The 23,189-nt window shown below is 34.9% G+C and overlaps 1 protein-coding gene across 3 annotated transcripts; it reads right to left on the bottom strand.

The window, feature by feature from the left end:
• Window positions 1–896: 896 nt before the first annotated feature.
• LOC125681258 (uncharacterized) lies at window positions 897–22,532 on the bottom strand. 3 transcript variants are annotated; one of them, XM_048921269.2, is made up of 14 exons: window positions 22,451–22,532; window positions 20,116–20,352; window positions 16,988–17,143; window positions 16,381–16,515; window positions 15,079–15,150; window positions 14,476–14,614; window positions 12,617–12,788; window positions 12,229–12,333; window positions 11,964–12,066; window positions 10,729–10,929; window positions 8,960–9,099; window positions 8,335–8,469; window positions 4,693–4,974; window positions 897–2,719 (listed from the first exon to the last, which is right to left on the bottom strand). In XM_048921269.2, the coding sequence occupies exons 2-14, from the start codon at window positions 20,345–20,347 to the stop codon at window positions 983–985; spliced, it is 3,609 nt and encodes a 1,202-aa protein (XP_048777226.2). In that variant the 5' UTR covers window positions 20,348–20,352; window positions 22,451–22,532; the 3' UTR covers window positions 897–982. The 3 variants fall into 3 exon arrangements, with proteins under 3 accessions (XP_048777226.2, XP_048777227.2, XP_056010490.1); XM_048921270.2 differs by having other exon boundaries at window positions 897–2,686; XM_056154515.1 differs by lacking the exons at window positions 20,116–20,352; window positions 22,451–22,532 and adding an exon at window positions 19,659–19,701.
• Between the last annotated feature and the right edge of the window lie 657 nt (window positions 22,533–23,189).

Genomic DNA, 23,189 nt, shown 5'->3' with positions numbered 1-23,189 from the left:
CAGAATTATTAATTTCACTTTGTTACAGTTGAATTATTCTAACAAAATTACCGGCCTTTAAGTCTCATGGTCGACTGAATTAATTCCCGTGCTCTGTCTAGTTCTCTGTATTTTTATTATGCCAGATCTATAGAATTTAAGGCATACCAATCTGTAATCGAGTCCGTCAGCCACATCTATCCACAAAAAAATCGAAATTATAGCATTTCATAGTATTAAAAAAAATCCACCCGCTCGTCCAAATATACATGGTCTACACATAATGATACATGGTCTACACATAATGATACCCCTTAAAGAAACAGAGAACGTCGGTAGGGGACTAGTTTGGTTTCTGTAATTCTCTCAGAATGCTTCTCTCTCTTATCTTCATAATACTAATAGATGAAAACCCCGAAATTGAATCAGAGCTGGTGATTTTTAGAGATTAATACATTTCACCTTCAAACAAAACAATCGGACATGAATCGCTGAAGCCGAGACTGGAACGCTCATCCGATGCTACAAAATGTTTATATGCACATTTCATCCTGGTCTCCATCTTGCACCAAACATTATGATTGATTACTTGAGCCTTATATGCGCAAAAGAAAAAAAGACGTGGGGGACGTAGAATGCCATTTTTTTTTTATTATCAGGTTTCTTTTGCGAATGGTCAAAAGTATTGGCAGGGAAATATTTTGTTAGAGCAAAAACAAGGTTGCTTACAATGAAGTGCTACATATAATGATCCTCACTGAATTTCATTCCGAAAGATTAAGATCACAAAGATTAAGAGTGCATATGTATACCAAAAGAATTGTGTTTGAGCACTACACCTAGAACTCCACAGAAACAGAACTACGCTGAGGAACATTGAATCTTGTTCTGCACAGTATACCGAAGAAAAGCATGGATTCAAGTTAACAATTTTAATATCATTTGTGTAGTTTATCAAGAAAAATTGCACATAGGTAACTCATAAAAATATATTCATTAAAGTTCACAGAGATTTCTTAGCTTTGCCTTTGTTTGAATCAAGAGCTTGGTAAGAAAAGGCTTGTTGGCAAAGTCTTATCAACAGATTTGGATCAATGGCAACCAGTTGGGAATTTTGTGGACTAGTTGTTGCCAATCCCAGACAGGAGGAATTGACACAATCCACTGTCCCTGCAGGTATTGGTTGAGTATTTGAATCAAAGCTTGGTGCAGCTGCAGGGGGTAGCTCTATCTGATGGCTAACATCAACAGTCAGAGGTTGCACCGGTGGAACAGTGGGGTTAAATATGTAAGTATAAGAAGGTGGGTTTGAAGATTGATTCAGCCCATTTGTAGTGTTAGTCTGAACATTTGAAACCTGAATCACCGGAGAAGGATTTTCTGGAACTACCACATTTCCCTGATCTGTGTTTATAACAGAATTTATTCTTGTATTCACAGAATCACCCATAAATGTTGTTGAAGTTAAAGCTGATTTTGCACTTAATGAGCTTGTAGGATTCTGTGTTTCAACACTAGGTGTCTGCTCCAAAAGTTTAAATAACATGTTAGGATCTGAGATAGTATGCACTTGAATCACTTTGTCTGAGCTTTGGGACACACAGTTTAAACTTTGCTGGTTTACAGATGAAACAACTTGTAGTGGTATTTCATTTGATTTAGATCCCTTGGTTGAATTCAGAGTTGAAGAAGCTGATGACATGCCAGATACATCCTTCCCCACATTCTGTCCTGTCAGCTGCCTTGCAGAAGAGGCAACAGAGAAAGTCTGACACTTTAAATGACCTGGTGCTCGAACATTTTTTGGTACACTAGTTACGGTTTCAGTTACCACTGGATTAGAAGCCTTGGATACAGGAACACACTGTTTAACAAAGTTATTACATCCAGGATATACAATAGTTATTTGTGATGGCTGACTTTTACTAGCAGGTGTCACCATATTATGACTGCTTAATGCTAAGTTTTCCAAAGGTTTGGACACTGTCACAAAAGCAGAGTTCAAACTGTGCTGATTTCTGTTAACTAGGGGAACAGAGCTTTGATTGATGGCTGCCATTTGACTTTGTCTATTTGTTGGTTGACTAATGGTTTGTCTATTTGTTGGTTGACTAATGGTTTGTCTATTTGCTGGTTGACTAATGGTTTGTCTATGTGTTGGTTGACAAATAATGGTTTGTCTATTTGTTGTTTGACTAACAGTTTGTCTATGTGTTGGTTGACAAATAATGGTTTGTCTATTTGTTGGTTGATTAACGGTTTGTCTATGTGTTGGTTGACTAATAATGGCTTGTCCATTTGCTGGTTGACTAACAGTTTGTCTATTTGCTGGTTGACTAATAATGGCTTGTCCATTTGCTGGTTGACTAATAGTTTGTCTATTTGTTGGTTGACTAATGGTTTGTCTATGTGTTGGGTGACTAATAATGGCTTGTCCATTTGCTGGTTGACTAATAGTTTGTCTGTTTTCCGGTTGATTGATAGTAGGGTTTCCATTTGTCACAATAGTCAATGCATTATTACCAGAATTCACACTGGTCTGGTTGTATGGAATAAAGCTGGAATGTTCCCTAGAATAGACCAAAGCCCCTGATTGACTAGGAGTTAATGTCTGGTTCAGAGGGATGTGATTTTGACCACCCATCGTGTTCAATTGGACGTAAACTGGTTGTTGAGTCTGGCTGATAGCAGGATATTGTTCTGTTGGCTGTTGACAAATCAAGTTATTTGCAGTCAATTTCTGTAAACATAAAAAATTCAATAAACATAATTAACTAGTGTTCTAAGAATGACATGTTGCCTGCAATTGCAGTGCTTAATAAAGACCATGATTGATAAGCAGGCGACCCAAATATTGCTGTAAAATCATTTATATTTGACCAGCCAATTTTTTTGCTGTTTGTTTTTGGCCTTGGGATTTCGATTCAATGATTGTAGAGTTGTGCAAAATTTAATTCATTGGAATCTCAATTAACAAGGAAAATTTGATGAGGCCCAAGGGCATTGCTCACCTAAGCAGTTGCATTTTTCCCAAGTATCGCTTAAAACACGGATACTAATTGTGGCCCTGCCCTGGCCCCAGTTCGAACTCAAATCTACAGATGCCTGTACATTGATTTGACAAATTGCATCCCTGTGACTCTTGAAAAGACTTTTAAAGAATTGTCTAATTCTTATTACGCTCCATCCAAGCACAAAAGGTCATGGTGTAATCAAGCTTAAATCTGCATTAATTTTAAGATGTAACCTTCACTGCCATGTGGCCCCATGCATCCCCAGGGTCACATGTAAGTTGCATAACATTAAGAGAGTGATATAGTCAAGAGAAATAAATTCAAATGTAAATCTTACTATCTATAAATAGAAAACCTGCAATTGTGTGATTTTATATCTGCTTTATCCTAATTGTTGAATGGGTGTATCTATATATAATTGTTGAGTGGGTGTATCTATATATAATTGTTGAATGGGTGTATCTATATATAATTGTTGAATGGGTGTATCTATATATAATTGTTGAGTGGGTGTATCTATATATAATTGTACATCACTTCACTGGATAAAATAAAATGTTGGTCCAGACAGGCCCTGGTTTCATGAATCTACATTTAATGAAGATGCTTGCATGTTACATTAACCCCATGTACTTCTGGAGAAGTCTGCAATTTCAAAGAATGTTCTTATTCATTGCTATTATGTATAACTTGATACATTACTGTAGCCACATCCTGACCCAAGCAGTCATGATCTGAACATATTTTATCTACACTACATGAAGATGTTTGATAATTTTAAAATTTGACAAATTAAATTCTTGTGGTTCTTTAGGATGATGTTTCCTACTTATTCCTATGTAAAACTTTAAAACCAATAGTAGCCTTGTGTGGGCCCTAGATGAAGATGCTTGTAAATCAATTTGGCAAAGAACTCAGTTCACTTAATATGCATAAAATGGCCCTATTTTGTAAAGTTCTCCACTTTTAAGTTTTGTTTGACACATTATTTTACAAAGAATTTAGATATAAGCAAAGCCATTCAGAGAACAAATGATAGTTATTATGAAGCAATAACAGTTTGTCTGGTCATTTCGTCTAGAAAAGGGTGCCCCCACTGCCTTGGGTGTGAACCCGGCACATCGAAGAAAGTCTTATGTTGTGCTCTGTGCACTTGTAAAAACTATCTTCCATTCTTGGCTATTTTGATTGAAAATTTCATAATTGGCTATAATGATGTATTATATAGTCACATATATCTTAAGTCATGATGAACTTTCCACATATTTTCAGCTAATAACTGAAATCATTAGCTTTGAATTTTTAAAATTTTTTTTTACAAGGCTGAATAACTTTCCACCCTGCCCTGGCCCTGGGTCATGGCAAGAAAAAACTTGAAAGTTTCTACACTACAAGAAGATGCATGCGCATCAATTTCACAAATTGTATCCTTCTGCTTGTTAAAAAGATTTTTAAAAGAAATTTTCTATATATCCCTTTGTAATACTTAATACCCTCAATGAATTCTGGTCCTGATGCTTTACACAAACTGGAATCTTTATTATTAGTTCTGGTACAGAGGTTCTTGAGAAGAAGATATCTTAACATCTCAATCTATTTCTTAATCTTCCCTGAAAGATAATGCAGCAGACAGAGTTTGATCAGAAAATCTCTTGAATTTGTACCCCCTTCCCCCATATTGAATAATGCATTGACTAACATGTATATTATCTTGATCTGCAGCATCTTTTGGCTGAAATGTCATTGAATAAAGTGGGATAATTTGTGTGTTTTCCCCTTCACAGTTAACAGGCACACTTCTCTGTTGTTGATTGGCTGAAAGTATCACTTGATTTTGATTGGCAGTGGACATTGGACCATCTGATTGGTTAGTGTGAGTTCCCATGGCAATAAGTTGCTGTAGTGACTGCTGAAGCTGTAATTGTGTGTTCATAACCTGGGCACTCATTTGGTCCATTAATTGTTGAATTGTGATCACATTCTGAAACAAAGATCAATTTACAAGTTTATGCAACAAAATATTAGTTAAAGGAGGTTATCATTAGCCTCTAGGGCTATGAAATCTATTTTTAAAAATCCTGTTCTACATATCTAAACTAAATCACAAAATACAATTGAGCAAATAAGTAAATGAAACAAACATATAAATCAGCAGCAACAGTTCTGTTGTACAAGTTCTCGACATTTTACCGAAAAATATCACCAGATAAGCGTGGATAAGAGTAAGGCTCTTTCTTATTAAAGGAAATTTTATTTTTTTTTTCGAAATCTGTTCGAGACATTTGACAAAATGAGTGAAAATTCATTAAATTTCTATAAATAAAAATATAAACATGATAATTATGCATTAACTTTATTTCCCACTACTCATAATTTGTGGGGGGTTAGAAAATTTTCTAACTTTCAGTACATTATACAGTATAATCTGTCTAAACCGGCTGTGTGTGGTTCCAAAGAAATTGGCCGGTTTACACAGAGTCCGGAGTGCAGAATGTTGACAAGTATGAGAGTTGCTTCCCTTGTATTCACAATCTATGCATACATGTGTAATGATTGTTAACGTTTTATTTAAATATTATATCACAAAAGAATTCAAAATGTAAAATATAAATATCAGTGTTTTATTGTCGTGCTCATTTGAAAAAGTTTCAATTTTTATTAAACAGTTTAAAATCTGGGAATTATTCGCGCACTTTTCTGTTGGTAAATTGTCGATTTCGTCTACATCATCGCCGTTATCAAGTGCTACATTATGTACGTTCGTCAAGTTTGTGTTGTGTTCGTCTAAAATTTGTCTTTCCCAGCTTTTGTTGTAAATGTATTGCTTTCAACTGTCTCAATTTGTAAAACGGAAACTGATGTAATGCCGAGTGATCGACCGGACATGGCGAGTTGTGCTAACTGCATAGTATCACTGTCTGACTCGCTGGAGCTCCGAGAAGTCCACGAGGGGAAACCCTGCTTTTGGAAAACATAACTGGATTGTTGCCGATTTTGTTTCATTCCCTATCGAATTCATCGATTAATAAATTGAACTTTGTCTTTTAATGTCATTTCTCGTCTCTGTCGTTAGGGGGAGGGCGTCATTACCTCGTGCGTGGTGCTGTCATAATTGAAAAGTGAACCCCCCAAAAATCAGGTTTTATTTTAAACTGATCGCAACTCATCGCCAGTTACACTCTTTTACTTACCTGAGGCTCCCTTTGAGACACCCTTTGTGTATACCCCGTGTGATCGACCGAATACCAACAGGTTGGTCATCGCGGGGTGGCTGGTTTCAATGCGATAATTAGAGCTAATTACGAGCAGTTGGGACCTCGTGTACACCGAATACAATTGACCGTAACAATTAGGGTGGTGTATCATCGAGGGGCCGGTTTACACAGGATAATTAAAGTTAATAGATAGCAGTTTGGACTGTGTAAGCCGGCCGATATACAGAATACGCAGTATCCGGAGTACAGGGAATTATTAATAAAGGATTTGTTAAAGAAATGTTAGGGACTATATTTTTTGGCCAGAATTGACAGAGCGCCAAAGTACTCAGAGGCCGGTTTGGACAAATTATACTGTACTATATCACTATATATATTGGCCTACCCCTGTAATCTGAATCCCTACAGGAGGGGAAGGGGAGGGGGTTGCATAAAAATATCACACATTCAAGAAGAGGACTTTATGCACATTATGCATAATGCAGGCTTTCAAGTGCCATTTTTAGGGCAAAATTATCAAAAAATAAGGGCCTTTTTAAGGATATTTAAGGGCTTTTTAGACAAAAATAAGGGTTAAATTTACAAATCAATTGGAAAGAAAAAATGTTTTACTCACCATTTGCAAGAGCAATGATACAAAAACTAATTACCCACTCAGAAGATCATACCAGTGGTCATCAACAGCCATATTCGGCATTCAGCACAAACCATGATATAATTCAGGTGGACTCCCACGGCTCACAATCAATGCTGAATATAGCTGATAACCATCAAGATGTCTTCTGAGATGTACATTTAATCAACATATTCATTTTCTGAAAGTATACTAAGACTAAATTTAATAAATTCCAACACTTACTTTATGTCAAATTTATTAAAACTTTCAAAATTTGAAAATGTAGGAATTTCAACAAAAAATTAGGGCTTTTTTAGGATTCTAAAGCTCAAATAAGGAAAATAAGGGCTGTTGTAGAAAAATAAGGAAAATAAGGGCCCACTTGAAAGCCTGCATAATGTCATCTCTGCTCACTAGTGCTGATCCTGTATAAAAACTAAGTGAATATTTAGAGAAAGATTTTCCAAATATATTCCGATGTGAAAATCTGATCCCCTATTGTGGCCCCATCCTGACCCCAGGGGTCATGATTTTGACCAACTTGAATCTGCACTATGTCAGAAAGCTGCCATGTAAATTTGAACTTGCCAGGACCAGTGGTTTTTAAGAAGATTTCTAAAGATTTTTCCTATATATTCGCATGTAAAACTTTTATCCCTTATTGTGGCCCCAACTTACCCCAGGGGATGATGACTTTAACAAATTCAAATCTGCACTATGTTAGAAAGCTGCCATGTTTTGAACTTCTTGAGGAGAAGATATTTGAAGATTTATCCCAATATAAATCAGCATATAAAACTTTTATTCCCTATTGTAGTTCCACCCTACCCCCGGGAACTGATTTTCACAAATTTGAATCTGCACCATATCAGAAAGCTTCCATGTAAATTTGAACTTGTCAGGACCAGTGATTCTTAACATTTTCAAAGATTTTCCCTAAATATTTGTGACCCCACCCTACTCCTGGGGGCCATGATTTTAACAAACTTGAATCTGACTATGTCAGGAAGCTTTCATGTAAATTTCAGCTCTTCTGGCTCAGTGGTTCTTGAGAAGATTTTTGCATTTATGTGATTATCCCCCTTCGATGGGGCATGGCCTTTCATTTGAACAAATTTTAACCCCCTTCAATCACCTAAGGATGATTTGTACCAAATTTGATTGAAATTGGCCTGCTGGTTATAGAGAGGAAGATTTTTTAATTTTGTCAGTGTATTTTCCCTATTTTGCTATTATCTTCCCATGGAGACAAGTGTTGCCCCTCATTTGAACAAACTTGAATCCCCTTCACCCAAGGATGATTTGTGCCAAGTTTGATTGAAATTGGAGAAGAAGATGAAAATATGAAAAGTTTACGGCAACAACAACAGAAAGTTTTAAAAACCAGAAGACTGAATCTCTATTAAGAGGTCACCTCTCTATAAAGGTCATATTGATTGGTTCACACATGTGACTTACATACAGGTTTGAAAATATTATTACATTGTTTATCTGTACCAATTTAAAATACCTGTGGAGTACAAGTGGAACTTTCAATTTTTTCATTGAGAAGTGTATGTTGAAGGAGCTGTTGCTGGATTAGTTGTTGTTGCTGGTGCTCAAATATCTGCTGCAGCTGTAATAGCTGTTGTTGCTGTGGATCAATCTGTCAGCAACATATAATATGAACACAAATGATCAAATAATGTTATGTTTACCACACAAACTGCTAGATGAAAATGTCAAATTATTACAAAGAGTGTCGAATACTAGATTTATTTTGGTCTTTAAAAAACCTGTATAAATCTTTTAAATTACTTTCAAACTTATATCAAAAGGGACTCTTAATAATTATACTAATAATGACAATGCTAGTTCCTGTACTGTGAATTTATAAACACCAATATGAGCTTCATTATTATCATTTCATCAAAATCTTAAAATTTAAGACTTAAATCAACTATTGAAAGGAATCACAGATGTCAATGATGGAGAAGTAACTGGTGTTTATTATACAGTGTTCATTTCTTTTAAATTGAGAGCTGTGTTTGAAAATAACTTGTTTCATGTGTATGAAATATGCTATAATAAACATAATGTGCCTCATAAGGATTAAAATTCCAAATGTCTAGTCAACTTCGCATTCAGAGACTTACGGGTGCAGCTAGCTGTTTGGACTCTGGCATGCTAGTGGTTTGAATCGGTGGATGACCTGTTACTTGTACCAATTCCCCATTTGGCTGTATGAAAATGTTGGTTCCCTCAGGTCTTGGTTTAATAGCTAATGGGGCATTTGCTGTAGTTTTAAAAAACCAAACAGTAGAACAGAGTCACATGCTCAAAAGTTATCAGTTAAACAGTCAATTTGGGACATAATACAGAGCCATCCAGGATGTGAAATGGAAATCCTAATTGGATGAGGCAAAGCCGATACCAATATGGACCATATTATGTTCAAAATTGACGAACAAATTTATCCAGATTAACACCTCTACAAAATTTATTCGGATTTTAGTTACATATTTAACTAGAGATTCTTTTTATGAAAAACAAACGTCTCCCAAATTAGGAAGTGCTTCAAATGAAACCTCCTCCCCATAACGTACTGCATGGTATGGAGGAGAAAGCATGAGTAGGAACAGACATTATGAATTCTGATAAGCCATGTAGTAGAAGTGTTGACAAGCAATTTTACACCCTCCATCCCTCAGATCCACTAGAACTTCAAGGATAACAATTGGATCCTCCTGTCCCTACAATATGCATATCTGCAAATGGCATTGAAGCATTGTACAACGTTTCAAGTCTATGCGATAAGCCATATAGAAGAAGTGTTCACAAGCTATTTTACATCCTCTACCCCTCTTAGATCCACTATAACTTTTAGAAATATGATTGGATCCTCCTGTCCTGACAATATGCACATCTACAAATGGCGATGAAGCATTGTACAAAGTTTCTATGCGATAAACCATATAGGAAGAGAAGTGTTCACAAGCTATTTTACACCCTCCATCCCTCTTGGATCCACTACAACTTTTAAAAAATAATTGGATCCTCCCGTCCCAATAATATGCACATCTACAAATGGCAATGAAGCAATCTACAAAGTTTCAAGTCTATCCGATAAATCATATAGGAGGAAAAACGTTCACAAGATTTTGTGACAGACAGACAGGAAGTACAAAAACAAAGTTTCCTCCTGTAAGAGGGGAGACAAAATAATTATTATTCAATTATCAAATTGAACATCATATACATGTATCACATCGTATAATCACATTATCAAAATATTACAGTTAAAGATATGAACAATAAAATTAATCAAACAAATCATGTTAATCATTAAAACTGAATGCAGACATAGGCCTACTTTGAAAGCAAAAATGTAAGCTGCACCGTTTTTTTGTTGTTTTTTTTTTACGTCACTTGAGCATGACATCGTATTAATCAAATTAATACAATCCCTATATGGAGATGGTGTATTGAAATTTTGGGGTGCCATGTGTTTTGTATTTACCTAATCATATATCTACAAATTTGTCTGAAGCCAAATAAGACGTATTTCAAGTTATGAGTAATTCTGGGAAATTTTTTGAAAATATGGAGGATATTTAATGCTTTGGAATAATTCACATTTTCTATATAAGTATGATTAGAACAAATGATACCTGTAAAAGATTTTTTTATGCCATATATATTTTATTATTTATGTAACCATGTATGTATGCAGTTTGAATGAAATCTATAACAAGTAAAGAATATGAAGATTATTAGATAAATCATGAATGTTCAATTAGTTTGATGATTACAGGGCCCCAACCCTGTTGTCAAACTTCTCAAGTTGTTTATAATGGGGCAATAAAAGATTTGAAAGAAAAAAAGAAGACTTATTTCAAGTCATGCTTTATAAATGTGAATTAACCTTTAGGTTTCTGTGTTGGATGAGAATAGCTCTGTGTTGGCCCTTTGCTGCTTTGCCCTCTCTTGAATTTAACTAGACCATGCTCTGGGGGTTCACGATCCCCTCCTGTCCACAGCATCTGCTGGCTGACCTTTGAGATGATCCCCCTGGATGAGCCTGTCACCATGTTGATGAAAGTGTAGCAGTTTCTCCTACATCCAGCTGAAATAAAGTTATTTTGCAGCAAGGATAAGATTCTCCTAGATAGATAAGAAATAATTTCAACAAGAAAACGATAGGCTACATCACTCACCTGAGCAGTCGTACTTTATCACATAAAACATTTACATCCGCCGTTAGAATTTATACTACAAGAGAATGCTTTGCCTATTGTACTCTTGTGGGTCTTCATACTTTTCTTATTCTTCCTATGCTTAGCTTTAAACTCCTGTTGTTGCCCCACTCCTATTCATGGGAGTTGTGGTGTAAAAAAAAACTTAAATCTGCACAACATGAGGATACTTGCATATTAGTTGACAAATTGACCCTTTGTGATTTCAGAAGATAGCAAAATAATTTTCCTATTTATTCCTTGTTTGACATTGAACCCCTGTTGTAACTCTGTTGAACAAACTTAACTCTACACTACATGGGGATGCTTACATATCAATTTCACAAACTCTACACTTAAGATTCATGAGAGGAAAAAGGTCTTTTATAGAATTTTCCATTATATTTTGGTGAAACTTTGTGCACCCCTATTTTGGCCCAAACCTCCGAAAAGTCACTGCTTGGACAAACTTGAATCTTCATTATAAAAAGAAGCTTTCTTGCAAGTTTTGACTTTTCAAGCTCAAGGGATCTTGAGAAAATCTCTCCACACACCACACAATTTTCACAATTTCTCAGTTATCTGCCCTTGAAATGATACACAATACTTTGTCTGAAAAAATTTGAATACCATTTATTCAGTGATGCTTAGAGGCAAATTTGGTTGAAATTGACCATGCATTCTTGGGAAGAAGATGAACACAAGGAAAGTTTGTGCCAGACAGAGGCCAGACAAATCTTGATCAGAGAAGCTCAAATGAGATTTTGGCTCAGGTGAGGTAAATATACTCAACGGAAAAGTATATATCTAGCACATAAAGAGAGTCATAATTCCATCAACAAATAAGCTTACATAAGTTTTGGTGTTGTAATATGTTAAAGGATGATGACAGATGTAAATTGCTATAGTGTAAGTAATTCAATACCTGAAGGGATCAACATTTCAGCAATTACCCTCCTGGCTTCTGACTGACTTTTTTTTGCTCTTCCTCTCCAATCTATTAGCAATTTTCGATGAGTATCTGCCATCTGTTAAATGCAAGTAAAAAAGTTGGGTTATTTTTCTTTCTTCAACTTAATATTATACCCACAATAAAATATTTCGACTGTTAAAAAACACAGTTTTAAAAAAAAGCCATGAAACTATTAGCCATATAAGAAGCCAAAACAGATTTTTCATGACAAACTCACTTTGACACAATTGTCAACACAACATTTATTTTTTGAAAACTCTTCAAATGCAGTCAGTAATCCCATGGTCCGTCTGCTTCTTTGTATAACCACACGACAGTTATCCTGGAAAAAAAAAAAATCTCTGAAAATATAATAAATGTACATATACAACACCAGATACACAAAACAAACTTCATATTAGCATATGTATTTAATAAATTCAAAATAATCCAAAAATTATATATTAATCCAATTCACTGTGAATTCCAACTATAATTTTTATTTCCAATGCTCTTTTCTTTATGTCAGACTTGTCTAATCCAACCCATAATTTTTTTCCCAGTGCATGTTCAAAATATGCCTCCCCCATTTACCATTGTGTGTGTTTGAGCAATGATGGTATTACCTCCTCTGTTTTGAGCCTCTTGTGCAAGAAATTGTTTGAGTACATGAGAACTTTTTGAGTTCCTCTTTCACACAATTTCACAATATTCCTCAGGTACTGGCGCTTCTCCATTACAAACGCTTCAAAGGCACGGGATCTCTTGTGACCATTTCCGAGACCAACATAGATTTTTCTAAAAGGAAATTCCATATAAAGCTCATTGCAAGATAATATTTCAGTCCTACAATTACATTATCTTCATGTATTTACATTACAATATTTGCAGATATCACATGTTTATAGTGCACTGTCCATGTAAAGTGTTTGGGTTTTAGAATTAATGTCATTGGCAAGTCAACTGAACTATCAACAATGGAACAAATGATTATTGTGTCTTTTTCCTTTGAAGCATTCTTTCTCATCAAAATACAGAGTCACCCCCACTTGCTTAGTTCTTCACTTAGTGTTACACTCCTTGACAAAAACCTATCAATACCTGACAAATTATAATGTTCATGATTTACACATAGATTTGGTAATTGTTCACTAATCAGCTAAGCAGGACTGCTGTGATGTTTAAGAAACATTTCGTGTACGAATTAATTATTATTTCGTCATGTCGGCCAGAGCCGAACAGTTTCAGCCTCATGATTTGTGTGATTTTGCAGAACCATAGCGTAAGTACATGCAAGTTTAACTTGTGCAATTGTTCAAACTGCAGTTCTAGTATGTGTAAGAATGCATATTGATATTTCGCATATTTTCTTTGTATAGTTGTCAAATTGTTGACAAGACCAATTCTCCGCGTGTTGTGCGGATTTGTGTATTGCATTGCTTGCAATTGATATGCATAATATTAGACAACATTTTTGTCAATACGATATGATCTTTATTGCCTTAGTTATATTTGATTGAAGTAAATACCATTCTATGTGATGTAAAGATTGCAATGTCATAATGCATGTGGTTGCTGATGGATCAAAAAAGTATGGAAAGCAGTTACAATCATTATTGCATACAATTTTGTAAAACTATGGAGTCACATAATTGTCATTTTTAATATTTTTCATTATCTAGTCATTGATTATGTTTAGGATGCGTTTCATTGATTCATCTTAAGTTTATTGTGCTGTTTTTGTGTATTGTAGCTTTTTACTAATAAATGATGGAAAGACAGTTCCTTGAATAAGTTCCATAACAACTGCATTCAGTTGACAATTATTGATTGATCACCGTATATATTCGCCTATAGGTCGGTTGTATAGTTCTTAGGTTATTTTGTAGGGAATTGCCACTGACCCATTTATAAGTCGGTTTAATTTTTTTCAAGAATCAGTTGACAATTTCAAATCAATGCTCTCATGTTTTTACCTGTGTTTCAAATAATATTTTGATAAATGCGCCAATATTTGATATTTTCCCCCAACAAATCAATTTCATCGATACTCTTATGTATTTATCCGTGTTCCAATAATGTTTTGGGATATGACATTGATATTTCACTTTTTATTCTCAACAAATTAAACAGTTACTATTTTGTTTATTTCATCCATGTTTTGTAGTTTAAAAAATATTAGGCTATACATTACGCCATCCAGAAAAATACTAATCTTCTTAGGACATTCCTATAAGTTGGACATAGAGTTTTGGACCAACATTTAACTCCCAAAAATCTGACTTATAGGCGAGTATATAATTATGGTAATAGGTTAAGGGGCTATAACAGGAAATAAAACAGCTATTAAGAGTGGAAAACCCCTGCAGTCTTAACATTTTTTCTCCAGGATGTTTTGCCTTACCAGTGAATTTAAACATGCAACTTGTCAACTAACCCTTGCCTTTAATATTAGATTTCCCCCACTATTGGTTTGAATTCTTACTTTCTAGCATTTTTTCTGACGGGTTTTTCATCACTGCCTAGTTCTGGTAGTTGATAACATTTAAGCTTGCTGAGTTCAGAAGCCTTCTGCAATAAATCACACAACTCTCTAGCTCTAACATCTGCCTGCCCCGGGTCTCCTTTAAATGGAAGACAAGTCAACTACGTTAGTTAACTGAAAATTAACAATTTACATGCATGCTTTTCAAATAAGACTATATCATATATTTTGATAATCGTAACCAAAAGACTGCAACTCTTCAGGAAAAACAAGGATATATTGTGGTCTATCTCAAGAGATATACTGCAGCCTACCTCAGGGACTGGGGTCTATCCCCCCTCCCACCCCTATTCAGCAACTACATTGTTGTAATTCATCAAAATAACCACAATAAATATTACTTTTTCTTAAAAACATATATGTCAATCAATCTTTTGTTATATCTGTTATGATGGTAATAAATTTGTTTTGACTTATTACATGGTATTAATTTCTGAGATACTTATTACATGGTATTAACTTCTGAGATACTTATTACATGGTATTAACTTCTGAGATACTTATTACATGGTATTAATTTCTGAGATACAGCTACTGAATTACCTTGACTCTTTATATATTTCTGGATACAACCACAGGGTTCCTTTGTGTACTCTGGACAAAACAGTCTGTGTGCTGAAAAAAGTCCTGACACATGCCAATAAAGACACAGAACAAATACAAACACACATCTTCAGATTAGTGTAAGTTCTCTCCATCAACTCCATCAATTTGAATATTCTATTTTGAAAGTTGATTAAAAAATCAGATGTCAAGATTTTGTCCATTCTATTGAAAATGACTGCATGACCTAAGACCCAGGAGAATGGGAGGATTTTTTTTATTTTCTAAAATAATTTACCAACAATAGAACACACATACATGTACACATGGATTTCTTCAAAATGGCAACTTTTGCAGCCTTGTGTCACCTTTACCAAGGACAGGGTTAATGAACAGACTAATTTGGTCCTAATGCTGATTGTTTATGATTTGAGCAGCAAATCATTAAGTCACAATATCTGAGATCATTAATGCATGAATCTCCATCCAATTTGGAATGACCTAAAATAGCTATTTTCATAGGCTTAAGAAAGTATGAGCCACACAAGTCAATCCTGATAAGATTGTTGTAAATTAATCATTAAATCTGAATGCTGCATGTCATGAACCTTCATTTTGACCAACACATTAGGCCCATTGCTGTCAATTCAATTGGACAATTTTCAAGGAAAATGAAAAATATAACCAAGTTTGTGACATCTTATTTCAATGAAAACATTTTAGAAAAATGAAATTTTCATATTTGTTTCTTACTATTTCAACATTTCAGAGAACTTAAAGAATGATTGGATTTCAGGACCAGAAATAGCTTTTGTAGGATCTTTGTTAGACAAAACAGTTTCTTCTGATTTGCATACATATGATTATGTCGATGGGGTTTCTTTAAATGAAAGGCAGCCATTCCGAACACATTTCATCACGGTCTCAGCATTGACTACTTACATCCTACATGTGTAGTACTTAAGATTGGTTTTTTTTTCACATTCATTTTATTTTCACAAGATTACAAAATGTCACTGTGATTTTAATTCTTGTTATATTTTCTGATTTCATGTTTATTTGTTGTAAAATATCGATCACTTGCAAATATAACCTGGTATTTTACATCATTATTTGGGAGAGGTTCATTTTGATTAAAAATATGCCAGATTGGCTTGTTCTGAAGAATTTTTAAAAATATAAATGTATGTGTAGTGATGAAGAAAGTTAATGTTTCAGAAATGATGTCTCAGTAAAAAATCCAACAATGTAAGATTGCAGTCTAGCATAATAAAAGTGATTACAGCACATTGCACACTCTACCTGCTGGTTCCTGCAGTCTGTTAGCCAATGCATGGGTTTCAACTTTACAAAACTTAATGTACTGGTCTTTTATTTCTGGATCTGGTTTCTTGACCCAAGAATTCTTCTCTGATTTCTTTTTAACAAACACCAGATCTGAAATCAACTTGATTAATTAGGTAGTAGTAATGCTTTTAGTGTTTCAAGCTCATGTCAAACAAATTTATTCATTTCCAAAGCTCTGAAAGTCATTAACATTGCTGTTGCACCCAATCTCAATGTACATTCAGTATATATATATATGTGTATATATATATACTGTATATATTATATCATTAATCATTAAACTTGCTTCCATTAAATGCTAGAAAAAAGTTTGATTGAGAAAAAATGAGAGGAAATGACATCTAAATCATACATCACATATATACTTAATCCAGAGATACAACCACAATTGTGCATACACAATCACATCATACGTACGTGAAATTTACGATACATCAGACACCACAAGTATAACTATGTCTGCGTGATTTGTAGGTTCCGAACAAAAACAAAGAAAACAGAGACTGGGACATGGGCAGTAGCTCTCTTGGTCTGTGCCTTCTTTAAATTAAATGCTACTTACAACACTGGTTGCAGATCCAGACTTTCTTTCCTGTCACTGGGTCAGAGGTCTCGTAAGGCATTGGACGGTGTCTGGACTGGGAGTTCTTAAGGGAGGTTTTGATTCTTTTATTGACAACATAAGGAGATCCACATCGACCACAACTAAATGGCTCCCCTTTGAATATAAACATAATATATCATACAAAATTTTCATTCAATATGATAATTCATATCAATTCTAAAATGGTACGCTTATAAAATGGTTTAGATATACACAGTGACAATTAGCAATTCCCGGTGTAGTTACCATTAATACACATCATTAACAAATATCATCTCTCATTCATTTTCAGCCTTAGAGTTTACAGATAAAAAAATTCATGATAACCACTGGAATTGGGTACTTTCCTCATCAGCAAATTTCTTGGTTTAAAACAATCTTGTTCAAAGTACATGTATTACTGAAACAATCCCCCCCCCCTTTTCTTAACTCTTCACAATGTTTTGAAAACGAAAATAAATTTCAACTGAGATATGGGGCTGTCCCTGTCCATTTGAATCCCTGGCCAATGACCTTCATTTTTGCAGTTACTGCCCTTACACTGAAAGTAGGGGACATGCTTATCGATGGGGTCCTAGGCTTCAGATAAAATAGTAGTAACAAATAGGGTATTGTAAGGCTTACGGTATCAAAATCTTTATTTGGGCCGAGTTTTAACAGGTTGTATCATCTCTCTTATAATAACAAAGTTTAGTTTATTTGATTTTACGAACAACACTTTGTAGAATATATACATTTCATTAAATTGAAGGGATTCATTGGAAACCTTAGGGGGAGGAGAAGTATAGATCTATATCCAGTATTTGGTGCTTAAATCTGTCCAAATAATGGTACTATTAATACAAAAACTTCCATGAGTAATCTGTAAAAAAAATAAATAAATAACAAACACCTGGGAATAAAAGCACGATGAAACCATACGATAATATAACTAGAGATTGTTTTTATGAAAAACAAATGTCTCCCCAACTCCCCAAATTGGAAGTGCTCCAAATGAAACCTCCTCCCATTAATGTACTGAATGGTATTGTGGAGGAAGCATGAGCAGGAACATAGACAATATGAACTCCGATAAGCCACATAGGAGAAATGTTCACAAACTATTTTACACCCTCCACACCTCAGATCCACTAGAACTTCAAGGACAACAATTGGATCCTCCTGTCCCTGCAAAATGCACATCTGCAAATGGCATTGAAATATCGTACAAAATTTAAAGTCTATCAGATAAGCCTTATAGGAGAAGTGTTCACAAGCTATTTTAACATCCTCCATCCCTCTTAGATCCACTATAACTTTTAGAAAAATAAATGGATCCTCCTGTCCTTACAATATGCACACCTACAAATGGCAATGAAGCATTGTACAAAGTTTCAAGTCTATCCAATAAGCCATATAGGAGGAGAAATGTTCACAAGCTATTTTACATCCTCCACCCCTCTTAGATCCACTATAACTTTTAGGAAAATAAATGGATCCTCCTGTCCTTACAATATGCACACCTACAAATGGCAATGAAGCATTGTACAAAGTTTCAAGTCTATCCAATAAGCCATATAGGAGGAGAAATGTTCACAAGCTATTTTACATCCTCCACCCCTCTTAGATCCACTATAACTTTTAGGAAAATAAATGGATCCTCCTGTCCCTACAATATGCACACCTACAAATGGCAATGAAGCATTGTACAAAGTTTCAAGTCTATCCGATAAGCCATATAGGAGGAGAAGCGTTTCCAAGATTTTGTGACAGACAGACGGACGGATGGACAGAAAGTACAAAAACAATGTCTCCCCCTGAAAAAGGGGATACATAAATATAATTGGGTAAGTAACATTGAATTCAAAAAGTGGGAGGCAAGGTGAAGTTGACTTCACAATTGTCTGAAAATTCTTGACAAGCAAAAACTCCAAATCCTAAATTGTGGAATGGGAGGGGGGGGGGGGGGGGGGGGGGGGGGGGGCTGAAATCCTGAAATTCAATAAATTGGTTCCTTAAACATTTTAGTTCCACTATGATTCAATACTAGATTATACTATAAAAAGCGGGCATCCTATAGATCAAACTTTGCTTGTTAAAATAACCAACTTAGCATGTAATGATAACATAAAAAGTACATTGTCAGAAAAAATAGGACAGCCCCCCCCCTTTCTCTCTCTCTCTTGCTACATGCTTGAAGATTTTTTTATGTGTACTTTTGGTTAAGTTGATTTACACAAACATTAATTTTAAAAAGATTGAATCACTTGCGTACATTAGAAAACAGACTTCAACAGAAAAATTACATTAGAGATATGGATTTGATATACTAAACATATTCTGTTCATTGCAGCAACACCCAATGTACATATCTTTGTCCACAGTGTGAAAGGATTACAAGTTAATGATTACATGTGTTGATTGCACATGTAATTTATGGCATATTCTTTGTCATCAATAATATTGATAAAAAGTAATAATGAAGAATTGCTCATCCTGATTATTCAGATCTAAACTGAGATACTGTGGACTGCGAAAAATCACATGGGACACATAAATATAATAAATGACTATAAAGAATTTTGTACAGTCACATCATTTGTCAGAAATTACACTTAATTTCTACAAAACTTCCTTAACTGGCACTTACTTACAATCAGAAATAGTAAATTCTCCATCTATTCCTTATAATGACGCAATCACTTGAGGACCTCATCGTGTTGTGTGCCCCCTGTATTCAGGGAGAAATAACTCGTGGTGCACTGTGAACAATGTATCCCATTTCTTATTTAAAAATATATATTGATGACACTGGGCTTTGAGTATCAAATATATTCAGTCATGAATTTTTCATTTGCATTCAACAGTTCAGTTGTGATTGACACTAACCACCGAGAAAGCTGTTTCACCTAGATCAATGATTAGACCTATTTCATACTCAAATAATTGTTTGAAGTATACACTTTACAAATGATCACATTTCGACATTACTGATTTCATTGACACTGCTTTTAAACGCATTAATTTAATATACATATACAGTTCACATCCTGTTTACTATAGTAAACATAAAAACAAAACTGCTGAAACACATTTTTTGCTTTTACCATTTGGCAGTAAATCACAATTTCTGTTTGGTCCAGTAACAGTATTTCCATTTCTTTTCACAAATCGTTTCCGCTTGTTGTCCATCCGATCTGGTGAATAAGAAGCAGGTGGTCGCTTTCTTCTCCCACTTTTTCTGGTGTCATCACCTTGGGACTGTTTCTGATTTTCATCATCAGATTGTTTCTGATTTTCATCATCATCTGTAGCATCAGAGACACTATCTTGTTCCATGTTCACTGGAAATAAGCTGTACAAATTTAGCTGTTGTGAAGATAATTAGGACATGCTACAAGCAAATTTTCATTGCTTGAATATTTCTTGCTTTAGTTTTGTTTCAATACATATAACCTATTGGCGGATTTAAGGGGGTGCAGTTGGCACGTGCCCACTCCCCTAAAATTTTCAAATATGGGGTGGGTGGGAGGATTTAATTTTTTAACTTTTATTGCCCTAGAAAAAAAAATTAATGACAAAAGGCATCACAAGTTAACATTCAAAGAATCCTTGGTAGAAGATGTAAAACCAACATTCTGTGACTTTAATCAATCACTCATATCACTGGGAAGCAAGTTTGTTTGAAATCATAATTTTTGCAAAAATAAAAAAAATTGGGGTGGGCCCTTTTTTGAGGGGCGGGAGGATATGATAATCTATCAATTAGTTTTAATTGGCCTTAAGGTAAATCGTGGTCTCTTGTTTCAAAAAATGTAAACAATAACAGAAGCAATAATTTCTTCCACTCTCAGAGAAATAAATGACAAAATCTTTTGATTTATTGAATTATTTTTATTGGGAGAATTCACATTTTTTCCAAAAACCCTTAAGATTTGCGTCATTCTATTACAGTAAAATATCTGTATCTCGAATATAGTTTATCTCGAATACCCCGCTTGAGTCGAAGTCGACCGCCGGTCCCGGCCGTTTTCCCTATATAAATGATTTTAAAAACTTCTGATATTTCGAACACGGTAATCTAGAATACTATGCTTATGTCGAAGTATTTTCAAGGTCCCATACCCTAAATTCACCTGGTTTATCTCGAAGTGCAGTCAATTTTCTGCTCTGCTTACCATACCTGGCGTCGTTAAGTCACACATTCACACCCACAGCTACATCAATTATAATTAATGACCGCTAATCCACGCTCGCCTTTTCCGAGTAGACCCAGGTCGCAATAAATGGTTCAACAGCTTGGGTGATTAGTGAAGCCTTCCAACATTACGGCTAAAGTTCACCGCCAATTATGAACTAACACACCCGATTCCAGGGATGGTGTTTTGCATGACACATGCTCTATCATTAACTTGTGAGTTAGATAAACGCACAAAATCGTCGAACTCCGCTTGAAGGTAATGCTCTTTATAACGATAATGCATTTAATAATACACACTTCATCATTAAAACTAGTACAGAGAAAACACGAAAATTTCTTTAATAAACATTTAAAAGTTTGGTTTTTTTTTTAAATCCGTCTTTTTTGTTTCTTACGTGATAAGTTCTTTCAACGCAATAACTACATCCCAGTCGAGCCTGGACATCAGTAAACTTAAAGTAAGCATACAGGCACGATCATCTAAATTTTGAAACACATTGTGAATTCAATTGGATGTTTATATATATTTAAAAAACGAAATGTTTGTCTTTGAAATTCCACAATATTAATTTATCAACTTGTATTAAACTATAAGAAACGGCAACGGGGTTTTTGTTTATAATGCAAATCGCATACTATGCATCAAATATCCTCCTTCAAAAAAAAATATCCAAGATCAATTTTGGATATCTCGAACCCCCGGATATCTCGAAGTTTTTCGAGGTCCCTCGGACTTCGAGATAGAGATATTTTACTGTAATTTCACTACATATATTAAAAATGACAGAAAATAGTAAAAATGACTACATAGGAGACATATTTCAAGCCCTATAAAATCTGAAAAATCCAGGAGCTTTGCCTTCTGGGCCCCCACCAGGGCTTCACCCTAGACCCACTGGGGGTTTCAAGGCGGCTCCCAGACCTCTTCCTCATAAAGTTGCCCCCCCCCCACCGCAATTCCTGGATCCGCCCCTGTAACCCTCTCGTTTCCACAGAAATTAATGGCAAGAGTGCAATGTTTCCCAATCTACAGACTTTCAAAGGACTAACGACAGTTATTTAGAAAAAAATTCAATGATTCTATTCATTGAAACTGGATTCATATTGCTGTTTTCCGAGTTTTGAAACATACGACGAGAGCACGATTGGTAGTTTTGTTATTTTATTTTAATTGCCTCCTTTACACATGCATGTGCTTGTAAGTGTAACACTAAGACTATGAAATATGATATACAAATTACCTCACAGGCCCAACATATTTTTTTTCCTCCAAGATAAATATTTTTGTAATGTCGATCTCGATCAAAATTTTTAACAGGTTTGCCACTAGTCAGGTTCCCGAGACCCCTCTGCATATAATAAATGCAGAGGGGTCTCGGGAACCTGACTAGTTTGCCACAACTTTTTTTTTTTTTTAAATTAATTTATTTATTGATTAAAATTCAGATACCTGTGGTTGCATCAATCGCAACTTCTCGGGTTGACTGAGAACGTGCGATTGACACGATTGGGAGTTGCACCTCCTGTGCAATCTCTACCCAGAGTTATCGTTCCTTACAACGACAACTCAGGGTAGAGATTGCCTCCTGTGATTCATTCAGTAAAACATCGCTATTTTGTGTCACTTCAAATGTATGGAGCGCCAAATTAACATAAACTCAAATAATTGAAGATATCTTCATTTATTTGAAGATATCATCAATTCATTTGATGCGCGCAACAATTTAATTAAAGATCTCTTCAAATGATTAATATCTTCAATATGAATTATTGCGCGCATTAATTGAATTGATGATATAGCATTAATTCTTCAGCTGAATTGATGCGCGCTTCAATTGAATAAATGATCTCTTCAAATAAATTAATGATATCAACAATTGAATTGATGCGCACTACAATTCAATTGGAGAGAGCAATAATTGATATAATGCGCGCATTAAATCAATTGATGAGAGCAATAATTGAATTGATGCGCACACT

Source organism: Ostrea edulis, chromosome 2 (assembly GCF_947568905.1).
Source record: "Ostrea edulis chromosome 2, xbOstEdul1.1, whole genome shotgun sequence".
NCBI lineage: Eukaryota > Metazoa > Mollusca > Bivalvia > Ostreida > Ostreidae > Ostrea > Ostrea edulis.
This window is presented reverse-complemented; position numbering and strand designations above follow the sequence as displayed.